The sequence below is a fragment of the Hypanus sabinus genome, chromosome 23, assembly GCF_030144855.1.
Source record: "Hypanus sabinus isolate sHypSab1 chromosome 23, sHypSab1.hap1, whole genome shotgun sequence".
NCBI classification, from domain to species: Eukaryota; Metazoa; Chordata; class Chondrichthyes; order Myliobatiformes; family Dasyatidae; genus Hypanus; species Hypanus sabinus.
Window position 1 is genome coordinate 8,854,417 of NC_082728.1, and position 19,928 is coordinate 8,874,344.

At 44.7% G+C, this 19,928-nt stretch overlaps 1 protein-coding gene across 5 annotated transcripts in view; it reads right to left on the reverse strand.

The window, feature by feature from the left end:
- Nucleotides 1-4,362: 4,362 nt before the first annotated feature.
- The window catches only part of LOC132379939 (UPF0450 protein C17orf58-like), a 76,019-nt gene continuing 60,453 nt past the window's right edge, over nt 4,363-19,928 (reverse strand). For 4 of the 5 annotated variants that reach the window (XM_059948315.1, XM_059948314.1, XM_059948316.1 and 1 more), the window contains 4 exons: nt 18,365-19,024; nt 13,785-13,862; nt 11,877-12,068; nt 4,363-9,901 (listed from right to left, as the gene is read on the reverse strand). In XM_059948315.1, the coding sequence (XP_059804298.1) occupies nt 9,687-9,901; nt 11,877-12,068; nt 13,785-13,862; nt 18,365-18,998 (1,119 nt within the window). In that variant the 5' untranslated portion in view covers nt 18,999-19,024 and the 3' untranslated portion in view covers nt 4,363-9,686. The remainder of the gene's footprint in view (nt 9,902-11,876; nt 12,069-13,784; nt 13,863-18,364; nt 19,025-19,928) is intronic. The other variant, XM_059948317.1, reaches the window with a different exon arrangement.

The following is a 19,928-nucleotide window of genomic DNA, read 5'->3' on the forward strand; positions in this document are numbered from 1 at the left end:
TCCTCTCCTGTCAGATTCCTTCTTCTCCAGCCCTTTAACTTTCCCAAATACCTGGCTTCACCCATCACCTCTGGCTTGTTCTCCTTCCCCTACCCCTTCTCCTTATTTTGACATTTCCTCCATCCTGAAGAAGGGTCTTGAGGTGAAACATTGACTGTTAATTCGTTTACCATAGATGCTACTTGACCACCTAAGTTTCTCCAGCATTTTGTGTGTTGCTCTGGACTTCCAGCATCTGCAGAATCTCTCGGCTGTGTGGAGAGGAAATTTTGGGGCTTGTGTTCAAAGGTTTTTTTTAATCAAAGTATGTATCCATATACTACTCTGAGATTCGTCTTCTCCAGGCAGCCAGGAAACAACATGGAAATATCAACGCCCTCCCCGTACAAAAAATAACAGCATCATGATCATCAACCCCCAAAAGCCCTCCCGCACAAATCACAAGAATATCAACACCCAACCCCTAATCCCCACACAAAAATCTAACAGAACGCAGCAAGAGCATCAACCCCCAAACCCCTCCCCTTGCACAACGAAACGGAAAGGAACAATATAAAAACCTAGCTTGAAAAAGTCCACAGTCCATTAATGCAGTAGTCCAGTCCAGAACGCAGAACCACGGTAACATCCTCCTCCATCATCGAAAGGGAGAGACACCGCACGACTAGAGAGATCTACCAGCCTACCACACAGCCCTAGGCCGCTCACAGACTCCTCCGGCAGCAATCAAAAGGAAGGCAGTCGGCACTGGAATCTCACTCGCCTTCCGTGTTCACCTTGATGTCTCAATCTTCCTTAATGCTTTAATCAGCGATTAATGGACGCTTCAAACAGCTAAATTGAGTTCAACATCGTCTCCATTTGAACATGTGAATAGATCCCTTAAAGTTGCGATGCAAATTGATAGGTTGGTTAAGAAGGCGTATGGTGTGTGGGTCTTCATTAGTCAGAGGATTAAGTTAAGAGTCACAAAGTGATATTACAACTTCATAAAATTCTGACTCAACCTCACTTGGAGTATTTGTGTCACCTCATTATAGGAATATTTAGAAAGAGTGCAGAGGATATTTACCACGATCCTGCCTGGATTACAGAACATGTCTTATGAGAATAGATAGAGCAAGCTAGGGCTTTTCTCTTTGGTGACTTCAAAGTAAACTTACTATCCAAGTACATAGAGTATTGTGCAAAGGTCTCAGGTACATATACCTAGGGAGCCTCAGACTTTTGCACAATACTGTAGTAATTTTATATATTGCACTGTACTGCTGACAAAAAAAATTTCATGATATGTATGAGTGATCATAAGATCATTTATTTTTGTCTTCTAGATTATGTATTGGATTGAACTGCTGCTGCTAAGTTAACAAATTTCACAACACATGCTGGTGATAATAAACCTGATTCTGATATGATACAGGAGCAGAATTAGGTAATTTGGCCCATCAAGTCTTCACTACAGTATTTCATCATTGCTAATCCAATTTTCCTCTCAGCCCCAATCTCCTGCCTTCTCTCCGTATCCCTTCCTACCCTGACCAGTCAAGAATCTATTAATCTCTGTCTTAACTACACATAAAGTCTTGGACTCCACAACTGCTTTTGGCAAAGAATTATACAGATTCGACACTCTCTAAAGAAAATTTTCCTCATCTCCGTTCTAAAAGGATACTCTTTTCTGAGGCTGTGTCCTCTGGTCCTGGACTCTCCCATCATAGGAAGCATCCTCTCCACGTCCACTCGATCAAGGCCTTTCACCATTCACAAGGTTTCAATGAGGTCACCCCTCATTCTTCTGAATTCCAGTGCCATCAAACACTCTACCACAGCCTCAACCTGCAAATTAATCTTTAGGGAATCCTGCACAAGGACTCAAGTCCTTTTCCACCTTAGTGTTTTTATATTTACTCTCCATTTAGCAAATAGTCAACACTTCAATTTCTTCTACTAAAGTATGTGACCATATACTTCCCGACACTATTCTACCTGCTATCTCTTTGCCCGTGATGATAAACTTGATTCGGTTATGAGTCTGTATTGTGGACTGAGAGTGGAAAAGGGGCAGGGAGAGGGGAAATCATGGTTGCGAAGAGGTGAGGGAAGGGAATGGAAAAATCCTGAGGCTCCTGTACCACCTTCCTGATAGCAGCAGTAAGGTGAGAGCATGACCTTAGTGGTGGAGGCCCTTGATGAAGGATGCTGCTTTACTGCAATTCCTTTCCTTTAACTCCATGTATATATGCTCATTGGTGGGGAGGTCTTTGCCCATGATGGACTGGGCTGTAACCACTACATTTTTTTTTACTTTCAAGGGCATTGGTATTTTCATACCAAGCTGTGATGCAGCCTGTCAGAATACCCTCCACTGCAAACCTACAGAAGTTTTTCAAAATTTTAGATGTTACCTGAATCTTAGTGAACTTCTAAGGAAGTAGAGGTTCTTTGTAATTGTACTTATGTGCTGGGCCCAGGACACGTCCTCTGAAATAATAACTTCAAGGAATTTAAGGTTGCTGACCCTCTCCACCCCTGATCCCTCAATGAGAACTGGCTCACAGATTTCTGGTTCCATCCTCTTGAAATCTATAATTTGCTTCTTCGTATTACTGGCATTGAGTGAAAGGCTATTGTTTTGGCACCACTTAGCCATATTTTCAGTCCCTCTACTTTATGCTGATTTGATTCAGCCAGCAACAGTGGTGTTGTCAACAAATTTAAATATGGCATTGGAGCTGTACATAGTCACAGAGTCATAAGCATAAAGCAAATAGATCCAGGAGCTAAGCACACAGCCTTGTGGTCCACCTGTGCTGATGGAGATTGTGGAGGAGATGTGTTGCCAGTCTGACCTGACTAGGGTCTGCAAGTGAGGAAATCAAGGATCCAATTGCACAAGGTGGCGTTGAGGCCCTGGGCTTGAAGCTTATCGATTAGTTCTGATAGAGGTTATAAGATGATAAGAGGCATCGATAGAGTGGATGGCTAGGGGCTTTTTTACCAGGGCAGAAATGGCTAATATGAGAAGGTGTAACTTTTTAAGGTGTTTGGAGGGAAGTGCCAGGTAATGTCAGACGTAGGTGTTTTTAACACAGAAGGTGGTGAGTACATGGAATACGCTGCCAGAGGTGGTGGTAGAGGCAATTACCATCATCATTATGTACCGTATTGTATGATGTGGGCAATTGTGGTCTTTGACCATGATTGTACTTGGCAAATTCTACAGAAGTGGTTTACTATTGCTGCCTTCTGTATAGTGTCTTTACAGGATTGGTGATTCCTAAGAGATTGTCTGCTTGGTGTCAGTGATCGCATAATCTGGACCTGTGATATGCACTAGCTGCTCATACACCCAAGGGTGACCTGCTGGTGGAGGGGAGGAGCACTCTGCATCTCCTTTGATACAGACTTATCTCCACCCCACCACCCAAGTGGCAAATGCATTATGAACATTTAAGATAGGCATATGGATGAAAGCATTGTGGGAGGAAAGGGTTAGATTGATCTTGGAGTACATTAAGGGTTAGATCAACATTGTGGGCTGAAGGGGTTGTACTGTGCTTGTACTGTTCTAATTCTGAATGTAATCCTGTAAAATAACTGGAACTCTGAAGAAAGTAGGATTATTACTCCAGAGAAAGGGGAAAATGTTCAGATGAGGCTGGTAGATGCAAGGGTCTTGGATATAATGTATTAGCTGTGCAAATAACATTTGTCTTAATTGTGTTGTCTCCCTTACCAAGGAAAGTAACCACTTCTCAGATCCTCAGGGCTGTGAGGAAAGAAGTGTTATTCAAGTTGAACTGATTGACAACAGACTAAATGTGTTTCGACTGAGGCAACCTTAAAATTCTTTAAATAGGTTCTTATTAACAGATTATGTACAAGAACCATAATGAATCGTGTGAATCAGTTTTCACTCAGTGTGTGTTGCTGTTCCCAGACAGATATCGGGTATCACTTTCTTTGATCCTGATGGGTTTGAAAAATGGAATCCCACAAGGTGCACTCGTTTCAGGGATTGTAATTGTTCAGATGTTTTGAGTCACTTTAGTACTCATGGAGGAAATGGGGGTCAAGCTTTTTATCCATCCAGAGGTTAAATGTGACAGTAGAGGGGTCATTAACTGCGAATTCAGAGGAATATGACACCAGATTCTCCCCACTAATAATTAAATAACTAAATCTTCCTTTTGTGGGATTGGTGCCATTCAGCATAAAGGTATTCAAAGTGAAGCCTAGCTTCTAGTTAATTAACATATTGTTAATAAATTATGAAAGTAAATTGGGTTACTAATACAAAGTAAAATCAATTATCCATCTCAATGAAAAATACTTGGCTTGGGAAGTTTAGCTGTCAAAAAAACACAAGCAGATGATTTATTGAAAAGGTTCATTAAGTATTAATACTTACTATTGTCATAGCAGACCAAACCCAAAAAGGGAAAAGTTAATTTACTTAATATTTTTTTAGATTACATAGTGTTGCTTTTACTTGTGTAATTTGACTGTTCGCTGTAGTTTTGTCAAAATATTAGTTCAGTTTGTACTTGTTTTGTTCAAACACAGCTCCTTATATGCAGCACACAAGAGCTTCAGCATTCCCCATTCCACTGTATACATTTGTTCTTTCCCTTGCCCTTTCGTTCTCTACTCTTATCCAAATATTTTAATAACCTTTGGCACAGCTACTTCATGGATATAACTATGCTGTTCCCAGGATTGCTCTCTCATATTGTTAGCATTGCCCAAATCTATCACATAATGGCTGAAGAAAGTTGGGTAAAATTCACAGCCAGTAGTTAATATGTTCCTGAAGTCCTTCATGGACTCCTATGATTGTTTTGAATGTAAATCATTCAGCAGTTTTCCAGGTGCCTATCACTGGGTAAATTTGCAGGCTGATGTGAAATTTAGCTATAGAAGTTCCAGGTTTAATTCTCAGCCAACAGAGCAGCAGTTAGCTTTTAGCATCCCCAGGCCAGGAGCAGTTTGTGTGACTCTTCACCATCTGGTGCTTCTGCTGGTGCCACACTGTTAGATTCAGCTTTTGCCCCAGATTATATCTAAAGAATCACTTTGGGAGCTGGATCTTGGACAAATTAGAGCAGTTATTGCCTACTCAGAACCAACCCTAAGCATCAAGGGTGACTAGTATCTAGTCTTGTTCTTTTAGTTCTGAAGTTCCAGGATATGGCCTCTTCTCATTACTACCATCAAGAAGACCCAGGAGTCTTGCACTCTTCAGGAACGGCTTCTTCCCCTTTTCCATCAGATTCCTGATCAATTCTTGGGCCCATGAACACTATTTGACTATTTAGCTCTCTTTTTGCACTAGTTTATTAGATTGCTATAGTTCATAATATTTTTGTTTTGCACTTCTGCAAAACGGAAAAGAAGCATGATCTACTGAAGATCAGGGATAATAAATCTGCTTCTATAAGGTCATATTAGGAATGACAAACTTCTAATGCAGGCAGATGGTTGCAGTTTTTAAAGAACTTTGGCATGCATCCTTTACATTTTCCTTTGTTGCCCAGTTTCTTCCTGTGGAAAAGCTATCTCATAGATCTCTCATGCTTCAAGAGTTTGAGTAGTATTGTTAAAACTGGGAAATAATTTCTGCATTGGACCAGGAGTCCATAACTTTAAGGTCATAACAGGAGGACAAAATGTGAAGAACCAAATGGTGGTCCATTGGATTAAATTTTAGAATGTCAAAAATCAATAGGTCTTGTTGAAGAGCTCAAGGAATAAGAAATAAAAGGGTAGATGAACTGTGCCATTTTCAAGTAAAAAAAAACATAGATTAAGAAAAAACACTAGATTCTGCAAATGTTGGAAATCCACAGCAATGCACAAAATGCTGAAGGAACTCAGCAGGTCAGGCAGTATTTATGGAAGGGTTGGCATTTTGGGCTGATAGCCTTCATTGGGACTGGAGAGGAAAGAAGAGGAAGCCAGAATAAGGGGGGAGGGAAGAAGTACAAACCTGGAAGGTGATAGGTGAGGGGGAAGGGGGTGGATGGGTCCGGGAAGGGGGTATGAAGCAAGCATAAAGGGCTGAAGAAGGAATCTGATAAGAGAGGAGAGTGGACCATGGGAGAAGGGAAAGAAGAGGGGCACCAGAGGGAGGTGATAAGAGAAAATACTGGGTAAGAGGGAAACTAGAATGAGGAATGGAAGAAGAGAGAAGGGGATGAGTCAGCAATTACCAGGACTTGGAGAAATCAATGTTCACACACACCAGGTTGAAGGTTACCCAGACAGAATATGGGGTGTTATACTTTCTTCATTAGTATCATCTTTCTCCTTTAAAATAAGTATGCATCATAGTACCAGTGGACAGCCATGGAAGGAGTAGTCTACACCTGCTATTTCTGGAAAAAGTTAATTCACTCAGTAAACATTCTACTTAAATAATGGAGGAAGCAGAAATTACATCTCCCAATTCCAGGAAGTAAATCTTCCAATCGCTGTTCACTCTCAGTTGTGCACATGTATTGGGAACTTGCTGCCATGTAGCTGGAATTTTCTTTTATATAATAATGGCATTTTGAAATTATACTAGTGAATATATCCATAATTTGTCTAAATAATAATAAATGTACCACAACCTTAGAACATTTGAGCTTCAACGTATTTACATTGTCAGTGTTTCAAGTTACAACAGCATTACAAATTGTAACAATAAACACAGAATGGAAGTTTCTAGCTCATTGTAAATAAACCGCCAGGCCACTGAACGCCGACTCCATCTAGTCAAAGTATTTTGATTTTGCATTGTGCCTGTCACATGTTTTGCCTGCCTGACTTTCCTGTGTGTTGTGGTTTGTGTTTGTTGTACATATTACAAAAAACATTTAAAGGACTATGCAGCTTTCAGGCCGTGTTAAAAAATTCCTACTCAGAGCAATACTTAGTCTACTCAGCTCTTTAAAAAAAAGGGAAACGTTGCTTCCGGTTCACATTGGTTTAGGCATCAAATTTGCTTCAAAGAAAAATAACTATACATCCGTTGGCGATCGTGTTTAAAGGTATTTTATAACAGAAGGAGTAAACGTTGGCAGAATGATAGCCACTTAAAGTTGGAGAGACTCCTATCGACAAGTAGGCTGAGTAATAGTTATGTCACAATTCCCATTACTATTTTTAGGATAGTGTTAAATTTAAACACATCTCTCCTCCCGAATACTTGAAAATTTATGCATTTACCCTCACTAAATGTTGAATGGAAACAGCTCAATTTTACACTGCGAATGCATAGAAGCAGAATTGGGCATCAATCAGCCCACCACATCTGCACCACCATTCCACCACAGCTAATTTGTTAACCCTCTCAACCCCATCATCCTGCCTTTTCTCTGTAACCTTTGACGTCCTTACTTATAACTAATCTATTAACCTCCCATCTCCCTCCACGGCTGCTCTATTTAGGCCTTTTTGGATGAACCCAGTTGCACCATCGCTATTTCTGACTGTATTCGCTCATGTGAACCACAGGGACAGCGGGTAGAACGCAGGAACTCTTCCCGCCTTTTGTTGAGTCATCCAAACTAAGGATTTTATATGGAACAACTGCTGGTGAGACAGGAACTTGGCGGGCGTGGAGTGCTCCCATCCCTCCCGTGGAGTGGGATCTCCCGGTGGCCGGCTGCAGCTGTGAGGAACAGTCCCGAATCCGCAGCGGAAACATTGTGATGGGAAGTAACAACGGGAGTTCTACAGGAGCGAGGAACATTGTAAACTTCCCCTTTCCTTCTTGGAGTGCATTAAAATGAAAATAAATCTCCAGCAGAAAGCGATCTGATTTCAGACAAATTACCCCGTCTTGTTTTCACGATGACTTGTAAAAGCTTTGAGAAAACCCTCAGCTGCCTGGGTGCCTGAATTATAGTTCTTCCTCCGACCGTCTGTGTCCATTCCATATGGGGAAAGTTTGCACTAAAGTCTCCGGGGGACGCTGGGGAAATGGTTACAGCGCGACCTGGCCGAGGACTTTGAAACCTCAGCTTTTAGATAAATATCAGTGTAAAAGCCAATGGTCCTGCACCCATGCCGGCTGCTTTGATCTCTTAAAAACAGCATTTCCTAGAGGAGGGGGAACGGTTCTAGTGTTCTCCATGTGTCTTCCTTTCACTGGGAAAGATCTCCCCTCTTTCTCTCTCTCAACGCTGCTGTCAAAGAGCAGGAGTGTTGTACTAGTGTCAGATTGGTGCTGGACTGTCAGCTAACCGTTCCCCGGGCAATGAAAATTAAGGCCAACGCACAAAAACACAAAGGAGGCCCGAGTCGCAAGAGGCTCAGATGCTGGAATCTGGAGCAATACTCAAATTTAAAAAAGGGAGCCCATCGGCTCAGGCAATAACCATACAGTACACGGAAATGCACAGTCCCAGTTTCGGGACCAGACCCTTCACCTGGATTTACAGTTACTCAAGGTACCACAGCACGTAGATTAGGCCAGACCCTTGAGCCCATTTGACCTACTACCCCCCGCCCCCGTATTAGCCATTTCTGCATTGCATAACAGTATCTGTCTGTCCACTGGATCTATGCCTTATATCATCTCGTACGCCTCTGTCAAGTCGCCTCCCACTCTCCTTCACTCCAAAGGGGAAAACTCGCTCAGCTCGAACCCAGTCAACACCCTGGGCATCACAGTCGCGTGGCGTGACGCTATTACTGCTCGGGGCAAGTTCAATTCCAGAGCTTTCTGTAAGGAGTCTCTGTATGTCCTCCCCATGGAATGCATGGATACCCCTGGTTTCCTCCCACAGCCCAAAGTTGCTCATTGTATTAGATTAGATCAGGGTTACATCGAGTTTGCTAGGACAGAGCGGTTCTCAGGGCCAACTCCAAGTTGTATCGCTGAATAAAATCAATACATTCTGAGCACTCTCCAGATCTTCCACATCCTTCCCTATGCGGTAACCAGAACTGAACACAAAGCTCCAAGTTACCTCAGGGCTATTCACCCCTTCCCCCACCCTCAGAAATCACGGAGCCCCAGCGAGAGGTCGGTGTTACCACCGGGCTTCTTTTCCGTCTGTGAACTCGCGTGGTGGGTGTTACTGAGCCACCAAATGCAGGCGTCACACGAGAAGGGAAAAGATAAAAACTCGCCCAACACCCACACAAGCACTGGACAGCAACGGGAGTGAAGTGTCGGCAGAGATTTTTTTCCCCAGGGCTGAAATGGCTAACATGAGGGGACATAGCTTTAAGATGCGTGGAAATAAGTACAGGAGGAATGTCGGCTAAGTTTTTCAGACAGAGAGTGGTGGGTGCATGGAATGCGCTGCTGGCGAAGGTGGTAGAGGTGGATACGATAGGGTCTTTGAAAAGACTCTTAGATAGGTACATGGAGCTTAGAAAAGTAGAGGGCTATGCACTAGGGAAATTCTAGGCAGTTTCTAGAGTAGGTTACATGGTCGACACAACATTGTGGGCCGAAGGGCCTGTAATGCGATGTAGATTTCTATGTTCTATGAATCAAATATCTCCCATCTCCACCTTGGCTACTGAGGTCAACTATGAAAAAAATGAGCAGGGACAGAGAATCCAAAACTATAAATATATAATGCATCTCTCTTTAAAAAAATCAAGCTGCATACTTAAAAAATTACAAATAACAGCTCTAAATAAAACTGAAATATTATTACAAATGTTATAAATGCCCTCCGATTTCATTTCTGCTGTGATCCTTGGAAAGGGGTTTCACAGACCCCGTCACTTAACAGCTGGACTTTCTGGTCCCTCTTTTTGTTAAATCTTCTCACGTAGCTGCTGCTCTTTACCAGCCCGTCACCAGGTTTTAGTCTCCCAACAACCCTTTCTTGTACCCATGTGGGTAGCGGGTATCTTCTGTGATATATCAGACCCATGATGATGTACCTACCACCTGGAATTGTGCACAGAGAACATTCATGAAACACTGGAGCCTTCACCCAAATTCCCCCACCCCATCTCACTCTCCCTTCAGCAGAAAGACACAAATTTCAGAAATGGAACAGTTTGGTCAGTTTCACTCTTAAAAATACTGTTGGATTTGTTTGTGTTTATGGATTTCCCTAGATGCTCTGGTTTCCTCCCAAATCCCAAAATATTGCCAGGTTCATTGGTCACTGCAAATTACCCCTGGTGTTGAATCTGGGTGAAGCTAATGGGAATGGCGGTGGGGGGGGGGAGAATAAATTGAGTTTGATGTGAGTAGGTGTTTGGAAATGTGGAGATGGTCAGTTGATCACTCTCTGTTCCTCTGCTGTGTGACACTTGATATCAGCCCTGATGAAGAGTCATTACCCTGAAACATTACCTACATCTCTCGTTCTCTCTAAAGATGTTGTGTAAAATGGCTGCACACGTACAACATTTTCTGGGTGTTTGAGTCATCGAGCACTACCATAGAAGCAGGTCTTTCAGCCCATCTAGTCTGTCATTCTGTTATTCTGCTAGTCCCATCAACATGCACCTGGACCACAGCCCTCTATACCCCTCCCATCCAAACTTACCCAAACGTTTCTTAAATGCTGCAATCATTACCACATCCAACACTTCTGGCAAATTGTTCCACATGCCCATCCCTCTCTGATTGAAGAAGCTTCCCCTCAGGTTGCCCTTAAATATTTTACCCTTAACTTATGACCTCTAGTTCTAGTCTCATCCAACCTCAATGATAAAGCCTGCTTGCATTTACCCCATCTATATCCTTCATAATTTTGTATTCCTCCATCAAATCTCCTCTCCTCCTCCTACACTCCTATTCAACCTTTCTCTGTAACTCGAGTCCTCAAATCCCAGCCACGTCCTTGTAAATTTTCTCTGTACTCTTTCAGTCTTATTAATATACTTTGAGTTAGTAGGTGACGAAAACTGCAATGCCTTTCCATGTCTTCTTCTGCAGATTTGCTTTTGAGTGACAGTTGCCAAGTGCCTGATCTGAAATAGTGCCTCAGAAAAGCAAACTCTGACAATACAATGTGCACAAACTGTCACAACAACTCAGCAAGTCAGGCAGCATCAAAGAAATGAAATACTGTATAACAGTTAACGCTTTGGGCTGAGAAGTTCTTCAGGAGTTGGCCCGAAATGTTGACTCATTATTCACTTCCATAGACACTGCCTGATCTGCTGAGTTCCTCCCACATTTTGTGAGTGTTGCTCTGGATCTCCAGCTTCTGCAAAATATCTTGAGTCTACAATTCTGACTGTGGGTCTGAATGTTTAAAGATGATACTAAAGAACGGAAATCTTTCCATTTCAGGTAGCTTAGGACTTTGGATATTTTCAAGTCAGGTATAAAACAGGTGTATTCAAAATAAAGCTCCTTCAGTGTTCTTCTATCACCATATCTCAGTATCTCAAATGTGTCTTGTTCTTCCATTTTTTTCCCTGGTCTAAGTGATGCTGCCAGTTCATAACACTGCCTGTGCTGGGGTTGGAGGACTATGTATGTGCTTGTGTAGGTGGGAGGGAGGAACAGGGATTCTTGTGCTGCTGTTGTTTTGTTGTTTGTTGTGTTCTGTGTTGAACTGCCGAGCGTTGTGAGCAGTCTGTGCTGGCGCCAACATGCAGCAACACTTGCAGGCTGCCCCCAGCACAGCCTCGGGTGTGTCGTTTGTTAAGGCAAATGATGTATCATGTGATGTAAGCGTGATAATTACATTTGAATCTTGAAGTAGGGTAATTCTAATTCTAGTTACTGATGAAATAAAGGGATATGACCGAAAATCATTTTAGGTCTATAGTGATTTAATTTCCATTACAAAGACTCTTGTTCATATGCCTTTAAGCCTCAGGCAAGAGCTGGGTAATGGAACACGTTATGTCATCCCAGGACCCTGTTTTTCATCAGAAATCATTGGTACTTAACTCACCAAACTTTAAGTCTGGACAAAGCCTTTTACAGTTGAATGTATCGACCACGAGAATGTGCACTTTGAAGAAGAATCCGTCTGGAGTAATGTAAAGCCGACCCATGCGGTAGAATCCATCACTATCCACCAGTAATGTCACCATTTGCAGTCCTTTATCAAGGATTACTATATCGTGGACTATACCGTTGATTGCTGTTGGAAGACAGAAGCTGTTACCACATTAAAATAGCAGCAATTGTGAGTATTGTACTAGTCCTTTTCCAGGTCTGATAACTTCTAATTGGAGATCACTCCAGTGTTTCCTTAAAAAATACACTCAGTGGCCACTTTACTGGGTACCTCCTGCACCTAATAAAGTGGCCATTGAGTGTATGTTCATGCTCTTCTGCTGCTGTAGCCCGTTGACTTCAAGGTTTGACGTATTGTGTGTGCGTTAAGAGAAGCTCTTCTGCACACCACTGTTGTAATGCATGGTTATTTGGGTTACTGTCACCTTTAAACAACTCTGGCCTCTCTCATTAACAAGGTATTTTCACCCACAGAACTGCCGCTCACAGGATGCTTTTTGTTTTTCAAACCATTTTCCATAAACTTTTGAGACTCGTGCATGGAAGTCCTAGGAAATCAGCAGTTTCTGAGATACCCAAACCGCCCATTCAATTATTCCATGGTCAAAGTCACTTAGAACACATTTCTTCCCCACTATAATATTTCATCTGGACAACAACTGAACCTTTTGACCATGTCTGCATGTTTTTATGTATTGAGTTGCTGCCACACGATTGGCTGATAAGATATTTGCATTAACGAGCAGGTGTACCTCATAAAGTTGCCACCTTGCGTACCACAGGGATGTAAAACCCTGAACTGCAACCTGTAAAAGTTCTTATCTGGAAAAGAAAATTCCAGGTGCTCCATTTTCCTCCCGCAGTCCAAAGATGTCCTGTAACTTAACTGGTTATTGTAAATTGTGCTGTGATTTGGCTAGTTAAATAGTTGGGTTGCTGGGCAGTGTGGCTCATTGGGCTGAAACGGACTGTTCCCACTGTTTCTCTCAAATTAAATCTAAAGTAAACCATTTCCCACTCCAGGAGAGTGCAACCAGAGAAGCTGCAAAGTTAAGACAAAAATATGGGAAATTGGAAAGACGGGTTCATTCCAGAATGTGGAGCCATGGAAATGAATCACTGTCACTCCGAACAGAGGAGCTTCTGCTGATGTTGGATTTCTCAGTTAATGCACTGTAACATTATAGTTGCTTGCCATCTGCCATATTGGGACTCACAAAGTGGTACTGATTACTGTAAGTGCATTTCCCTTTATCAAACAAAAATCTAGAGTACACCTGTTCAGAGATGAGTACCAGATTACTGGGGAAACTGAGCAACAACTTATCCTCATGACTCAGGACAAAAAGAGGGCTTAAATCAAAAACTAATGCAAGCACGAGAGATTCTGCAGATGCTAGAAATCCTGAGCGGCTCAGCAGGTCAAGCAGCATCTATGGAGGGGAATAAACAGTCGAGGTTTAAGGCTGAGACCCTTCAGCAGGAACTGGAAAGGAAGGGGTAAGAAGCTGGAATGGGAAGGTGGGAAAGGGGAAGGAGTACAAGCGGCAGGTGAAAGGTGAGATCAGGTGAGAGGGAAGGTCGGTGGGTGAAAGAGAGAGGATAAAGTGAGGAGTGGAAAAGCCAAAGAAGGGACCTCACGGAAGCAGACAGTGGACCATGGAAGGGAGAGGAGCGGGAGGGAGATGATAGGCAGATGAGATGAAAAGGGGTAGAAAGGAGCAAAAACGGGGAATGGAGAAAAGAGAGAAGGGGAGGGGTGCAATTACCCCGAGTCAGAGAAATAGATGTTTATGACATCAGGGGTGAAAATAGAATGGAGTTCTCCATCTTCTCGTACCAAAGTCACTGCTACAGTAGAACTCCCTCTCGTTCTTTTCTTTTCTGCATTCAACAGAGCACATCGGCTTGTCGTAATCTGTGGAAAACAACCAGTTAGTTCACGGCCGGCACCGGTGAGATTTTTTAACGAAATGATTTAAGATTATTTAAAACAAACAGTTCCGTCCTTTCCGAGAGTGAAGATAAAAGTTAGCCGACATAATCCCCCAGACAGCGTGCGGAAACCGTACAGCAGTGACCACATTGATAGTGTACAGTATTTGAGTTTAACTCCAACACGGGTTCCCGTGTGGCCAGGTGAGGCCTGAATTTAACTCCCACCTGTGGCCAGGTGAGGTCTGAATTTAACTCCCACCTGTGGCCAGGTGAGGTCTGAATTTAACTCCCACCTGTGGCCAGGTGGGGGCGCTTGACGTCAGGCATGAATTTACAGACTCTGTAATTACCGCAGTACTTTGGTTCTCTCGGACCCCTTCCAGCCGGGGAGGAGGCAAAAGTCACTGCATTGGCAGCAGAGGATTAGACAGACAGTGAAACATCGAGCAAGGTGCTCCTGGGGGTGAGGGGGTCTGGTGAAAGCAAGGGAAGGGGAGGTTACAATAGGCATCTCTGGAAGCACCAGCAAAGTATCAGCGGGATAGAAGCTGTCCTTGAAGCCGGTGGTATGGGCTTTCAGGCGTTTGTATTTCCTGCCCGATGGGGCAGGAGAGAAGATAGAATGACCAGAGTGGGTGGGGTCTTGGATGATGCTGACTGCTTCACCGAGGTTTCGGTTTCTTGCGGTTACGGGCAGAGTCGTGGCCCCACCCAGCCATGATGGATCCGGATAGGATGCTTGCTGTGGTGCGGCGATAAACACCAGTGGGGATCGACAGGAACATGCCTCCTGAGGACGTTTAAAGGTTCTGGTTTCCCCCGCACAGAATGCTGTGGGGGTATAAAACCGGCTGTCCGAGAATCTGGGGTAAGCGACTACAATTATGACACGGGCAGATACTGTACACGGATAGAAATGAATTTAAGGAATGGGAACGTTATAGCACAGTACAGTACAGGCCCTTTTAACCTACACTAAGATCAATTTAACACTTTCCTACTACATAACTCTTTACTGTCATTCATGTGCCTAGCTAAAGCTTTCTCCAGTTTGTGATTCACCACTCGATCATCCGATCTGTCAAATCACACCTCATCCTCCTTCACTACAAGGAGAAAAGCCCGGGCTCGATCAATTAGGTGTGAACCTATCGGGCCCCATGCTGCCAAATGGACCTCCCAGCTTGGTTGCCGTGGACCAGCTGGGGCGATGGGCCTGTATCTGTGTTGCACGAGTCTTTGTCATCCCTCCAGCAATTTGCAAATACGTACTCTCAGTGGCCACTTTATTAGGCACAGGAGAGCAACCCTGTGGTCTTCTGCTGTGGCCCATCCACTTCGATGTGTTGTGGCTTCAGAGATGCTCTTCTGCACGCCACTGTGTAACGTGTGCTTGTTTGAATTATTGCCACCTTCCTATCAGCTTGAACCAGACTGGCCTTTCTCCTCGACCTCTCTCATTAGGATATTTTCGCCCACAGAACTGCCACTCACCGGCTGATTTAGTGCTTTTGCACCATTCTCTGGACATGCTGGAGACTGTTCTGGGTGGAAATCCCAGGAGTTCAACAGTTTCTGAAATACTCAAGCCATCGCGTCTGGCACCAACAATCATTTCATGTCAATCATTTAGAAAGGGGATGAAATGTGATCTGATGTTTGGCCATGTCTGCATGCTTTTATGCATTGAGTTGCTGCCCTATGATTGGCGGATTAGATATTTGTATTACTAAGCAGGTGTACGTAAGAAAGTGGCCACTGCGTTAAAAATGTCCTCTGATCGTACACACGTTGGGCCCTGGACTCTGTCCTTACAAACAAATGTTCTCCCTTCTCATCCCTGTTGATCTTTAAATTGGAGGTGGTGGGGGGAATCTCTGGAGCAGAAACAAATGCTTGCCACCACCTGCTCCCACTTACCACAGAAGCCACTTCAAGCCTCGGGCTGCCAGAAGGGGAATTCAGTATAGTCCCTCTCCTTGCCTTGACGTTCACCTAACATTACAACGGAACTGGGTCTGCAAGAGGACATCGTTGCAAATGGTAATAAAAAAATTAACACAGGGAAAGGGTGAAGTGATGTACTCTGCCGGAGAATCGGAATCAGGTTTGTTATCTGCGGTTGCTCTGCTGCAACAGTACAATTCAATAGAAAATAATAAGACTATAAATTTCAATAAGAAATAAATAAATGTGCATGTGAGACATATTTACTGTGTGTGGGTACTGTGTTTAATTAAGTAGATCGTGCAAAAAGAGAACAAAAATGAGGGTACATGGGTTCATTGCCCATTCAGAAATCTGATGGAGGGGAAGAAGCTGTTCTTGCAACATTGAGTTTGTGTCTGCAGGCTCCAGTACCTCCTCTCTGATGGTGGCAATGAGAAGAGGGCATGTCCTGGGTGATGGGGGTCCTGTATCATTGACGATGTCTGCAGGCTCCTGTACCCCCTCCCTGATGGTGGCAATGAGAAGAGGGCATGTCCTGGGTGATGGGGGTCCTGTATCATTGACGATGTCTGCAGGCTCCTGTACCTCCTCCCTGACGGTAGCAATGAGAAGAGGGCATGTCCTGGGTGGTGGGAAGGGAATGTCTTGTAATTTTTGAAGGTTTAAAAAAATGGCAAGACTAGTTGATAAAACATTTGGGTGCTGGGCTTCATCAATGGTGGTGAAGAGTAGGGAAGCTTTCATGAAAGACCAGTAAAGAGGCGACAGATTCTGGAATGTAGAACAAACACGGAATGCTGGGATAATTCAATGGGTCGAGCAGCATCTGTGGAGGCAGAAGGAGCGACCATATTTGGAGACCCTGTATCATCTTAGAAGGAAGAGAAAAGATGGGCAGTGCATGCGCAGCAGTGCAAGGGGATGGGGGGGGGGTGATAGATGGAACCGGATGCTGGGCGGTTGGAATCAGACGCCATTGGGATTTGGGTTCAATGCTGATCGACAGATTTTAATTACGTCGGAAGGGGGAGGGAAGATGGAGACGGAGATTTCTGGTATGAAGCTCGGACGCGGTGAAATATTGATGCAGGGGTGACGGAGGCAAGTGGGTAAAGAAACTTGCTCAATTCTGCCCTTCTGCAGCAGCAGGTTTGTGCCGACTTCTCACTGTTAACCTGAGAACCTATTAGAACCTGGTGGCATGGCCGATGACAATAACCCATCCCTCAACGTCAGCAAGACGAAGGAATTGGTTGTTGACTTCAGAAGGAGTAGCGGACCGCTCGACCCCATCTACATCGGTGGTGTGCAGGTGGAACGGGTCAAAAGCTTTAAGTTCCTCGGGGTGAATATCACAAATGACCTGACTTGGTCTAACCAAGCAGAGCCCACAGCCAAGAAGGCCCACCAGCATCTTTACTTCCTGAGAAAGCTGAAGAAATTTGGCCAGTCCCCTAAAACCCTCACTAATTTTTATAGGTGCACCGTAGAAAGCATTCTTCTAGGGTGCATCACAACCCGGTATGGAAGTTGTCCTGTCCAAGACCGGAAGAAGCTGCTGAAGATCGTGAACATTGCCCAGCACATCACACAAACCAATCTTCCATCCTTGGACTCACTTTACACCGCACGCTGTCGGAGCAGAACTGCCAGGATAATCAAGGACAAGACCCACCCAGCCAACTCACTTTTTGTCCCACTTCCCTCTGGGAGAAGGGTCAGGAGCTTGAAGATTCGTACGGCCAGATTTGGGAACAGCTTCTTTCCGACTGTGATAAGACTGCTGAACAGATCCTGACCCGGATCTGGGCCGTATCTTCCAAATATCCGGACCTGGCTTGCACTACCTTACTTTCCCTCTTCTATTTTCTAATGATGATTTATAATTTAATTTTTTTTATAGTTACTTCGATTTGTACTTCAGGGAGCAGAAACAAATATCACTGCGATGATTGTACGCTCTAGTATCAATTGTTTGGTGACAAATTAAAGTATCTAAGTATCAGAGTCAGGGTGTCTGCTGGGACAGAGTTAGAGTCTTACAGCCCGACGCAGACCCTTCGGCCCAACTCATCCATGCCCACCTCAGCTAACTCCAGTTTTGGCCCTCCTCCCTCTAAACCTTTCACATCTCCGTGTCCATCCAAATACCTTTCAACGATGTGTTTGCACCCACCTTTACCCTCCTCTGACAGCTCGTTCCATCAACCATCACCCTCTGTGTGAAGAAACTCCTCCGCACCCCCGGCACAACGGAGGGTCAAGCAGGAGGGGAGGGTTAGATTGATATTAGAGTAGGTTAAAAGCTCGACGCAACATCGTGGGCCGAAGGGGCTGGACTGGGCAGTACTCTTCCAAGTTCTGTCTGTGCGAGGCACTGAACAGGACACCTGGGTTGGTTTTTCCTTGAAAGAGCATCTGGAGAGTTTTATGTCTAGACCGGGAAGACCTGGACCTCGGTGCGGCTCGAACCAGAGTCAGCGGCGGTTAACAGCGGCAAGGAGAGAGGAGACTCTGCCAGCCGGTACTCACCTTCTCGGAGCAGGTTAAAATGGTACAGCAAACTCAAAGTGCGGCGGCTGCTTTCCGAGGGGGAGTTAATGCTGTTTATTAACGTGCTCCTGGTTCGGTGGCGTGTAGACTTCCTAGGCCGGTTCTCCTCGGCATCCTGTCCGGAACTTGGAGCTGCCTCCCCCTCTGTCGTTCCACCGCGAGTGTCCGTGAGTTGACGATAGAGTTGGGGGCCTCCGTAGCTGTGAGACCGGTACACTGAGGAATTCGGCCGCTGACTCTTGGACAAGAGGCTGTGGTAGGCGGGCGACCTGTTCAGCTTGGATTTATCGTGATAGAATGAAGATAGGAGGCCTTGGGAGTCGCTCGGGGACCACCCCTCTCGCTTCTCGGGATATCCTCCCACCGTTACCCGGCTTGTCCGCCTCTCCGAGTTCCCGTTCACCACTCGCGGAACCGTGAGCTGAAGCCGCCCGTGGGAGCTTCCAGCCGGCGCCTTGGCCGGTTGGGAAATATCCACGACTCTTCCCATCGAGGCTGCGCTGGCCGGCCGATTGGAGTCGGGGTTGCCACGGTGCCCGTGCAACGGTTGTGTCAGGTTCACGGAGGGGTGGACCGTCCTGGAGATCCCCTTGGAGGGAGATCCACTCTCCATCAGCCTTCCAACGTGAGGTGGGAGATCTACGGAAAGAGGAAACACCAAGGTCTGAGATACTTCTGTCTTCGGCGCCATTTGAACATTCACAACACACCTTTTGTGGTAGTTTTCAATGAGGCCCCCTCCCCTCATTCTTCTAAACTCCAGTGAACACAGGCCCAGAATTTCTAATCGTTAACTCCGAACATCTTGCGAATCTCAGCTTCACCTTCTCCAATGCCAGCACATCCTTGCTCAGATATGGAGCCCAAAACTGTTGACAACACCCCAGATGCTTTTACATTTTAGACCTTTTGAAATAATAATGCATTCTCCTTCCATGCCACCGACTCAACCTGCAAGTTAATCTTTGGGGAATTTCACGATCTCTGCAACCCACACAAAATGCTGGAGGAACTCAGCGGGTCAGGCAGCACTTATGGAAAGAATACAGTCGGCGAATTCTTTTCCACAGACGCTACCTGGCCCGCTGAGTTCCTCCAGTATTTTGTGTGGGTTGCTTGGATTTCCAGCACCTGCAGATTTTCTCGTATTTGTGAGTAGACCACTCGCTCTGTTGTTTTTCTGCCATTATTTTGGTTTTCGGGTAATTAATCGATTCATGTTTGGAAGTTACTTCTGCGGCCGCTGCTCTGGTCGTAACTCATCGGATTTAGTGTTTAAAGTTGCCTGTGTCCTCAGTATTCTTTATAAAACATCTGGCCACAGGAAGCAGCTTTAACTCTGGGAATAGTGAACATCACCAACTCTCCGCCGCCGACTGCAATCACATTTTCACCAGTGAAAACTGAAGCATTTCACTGTTTCGATGCACGTGTCAAATAAAGCTGATCTTTACTGTAACTGGTGACTTTTCACAACAGCCCCAAAGTTTCAAGAGATTTTTTTTTCTTTCATATTTGAATCCAATCCCCCCCTTCTCGAGGT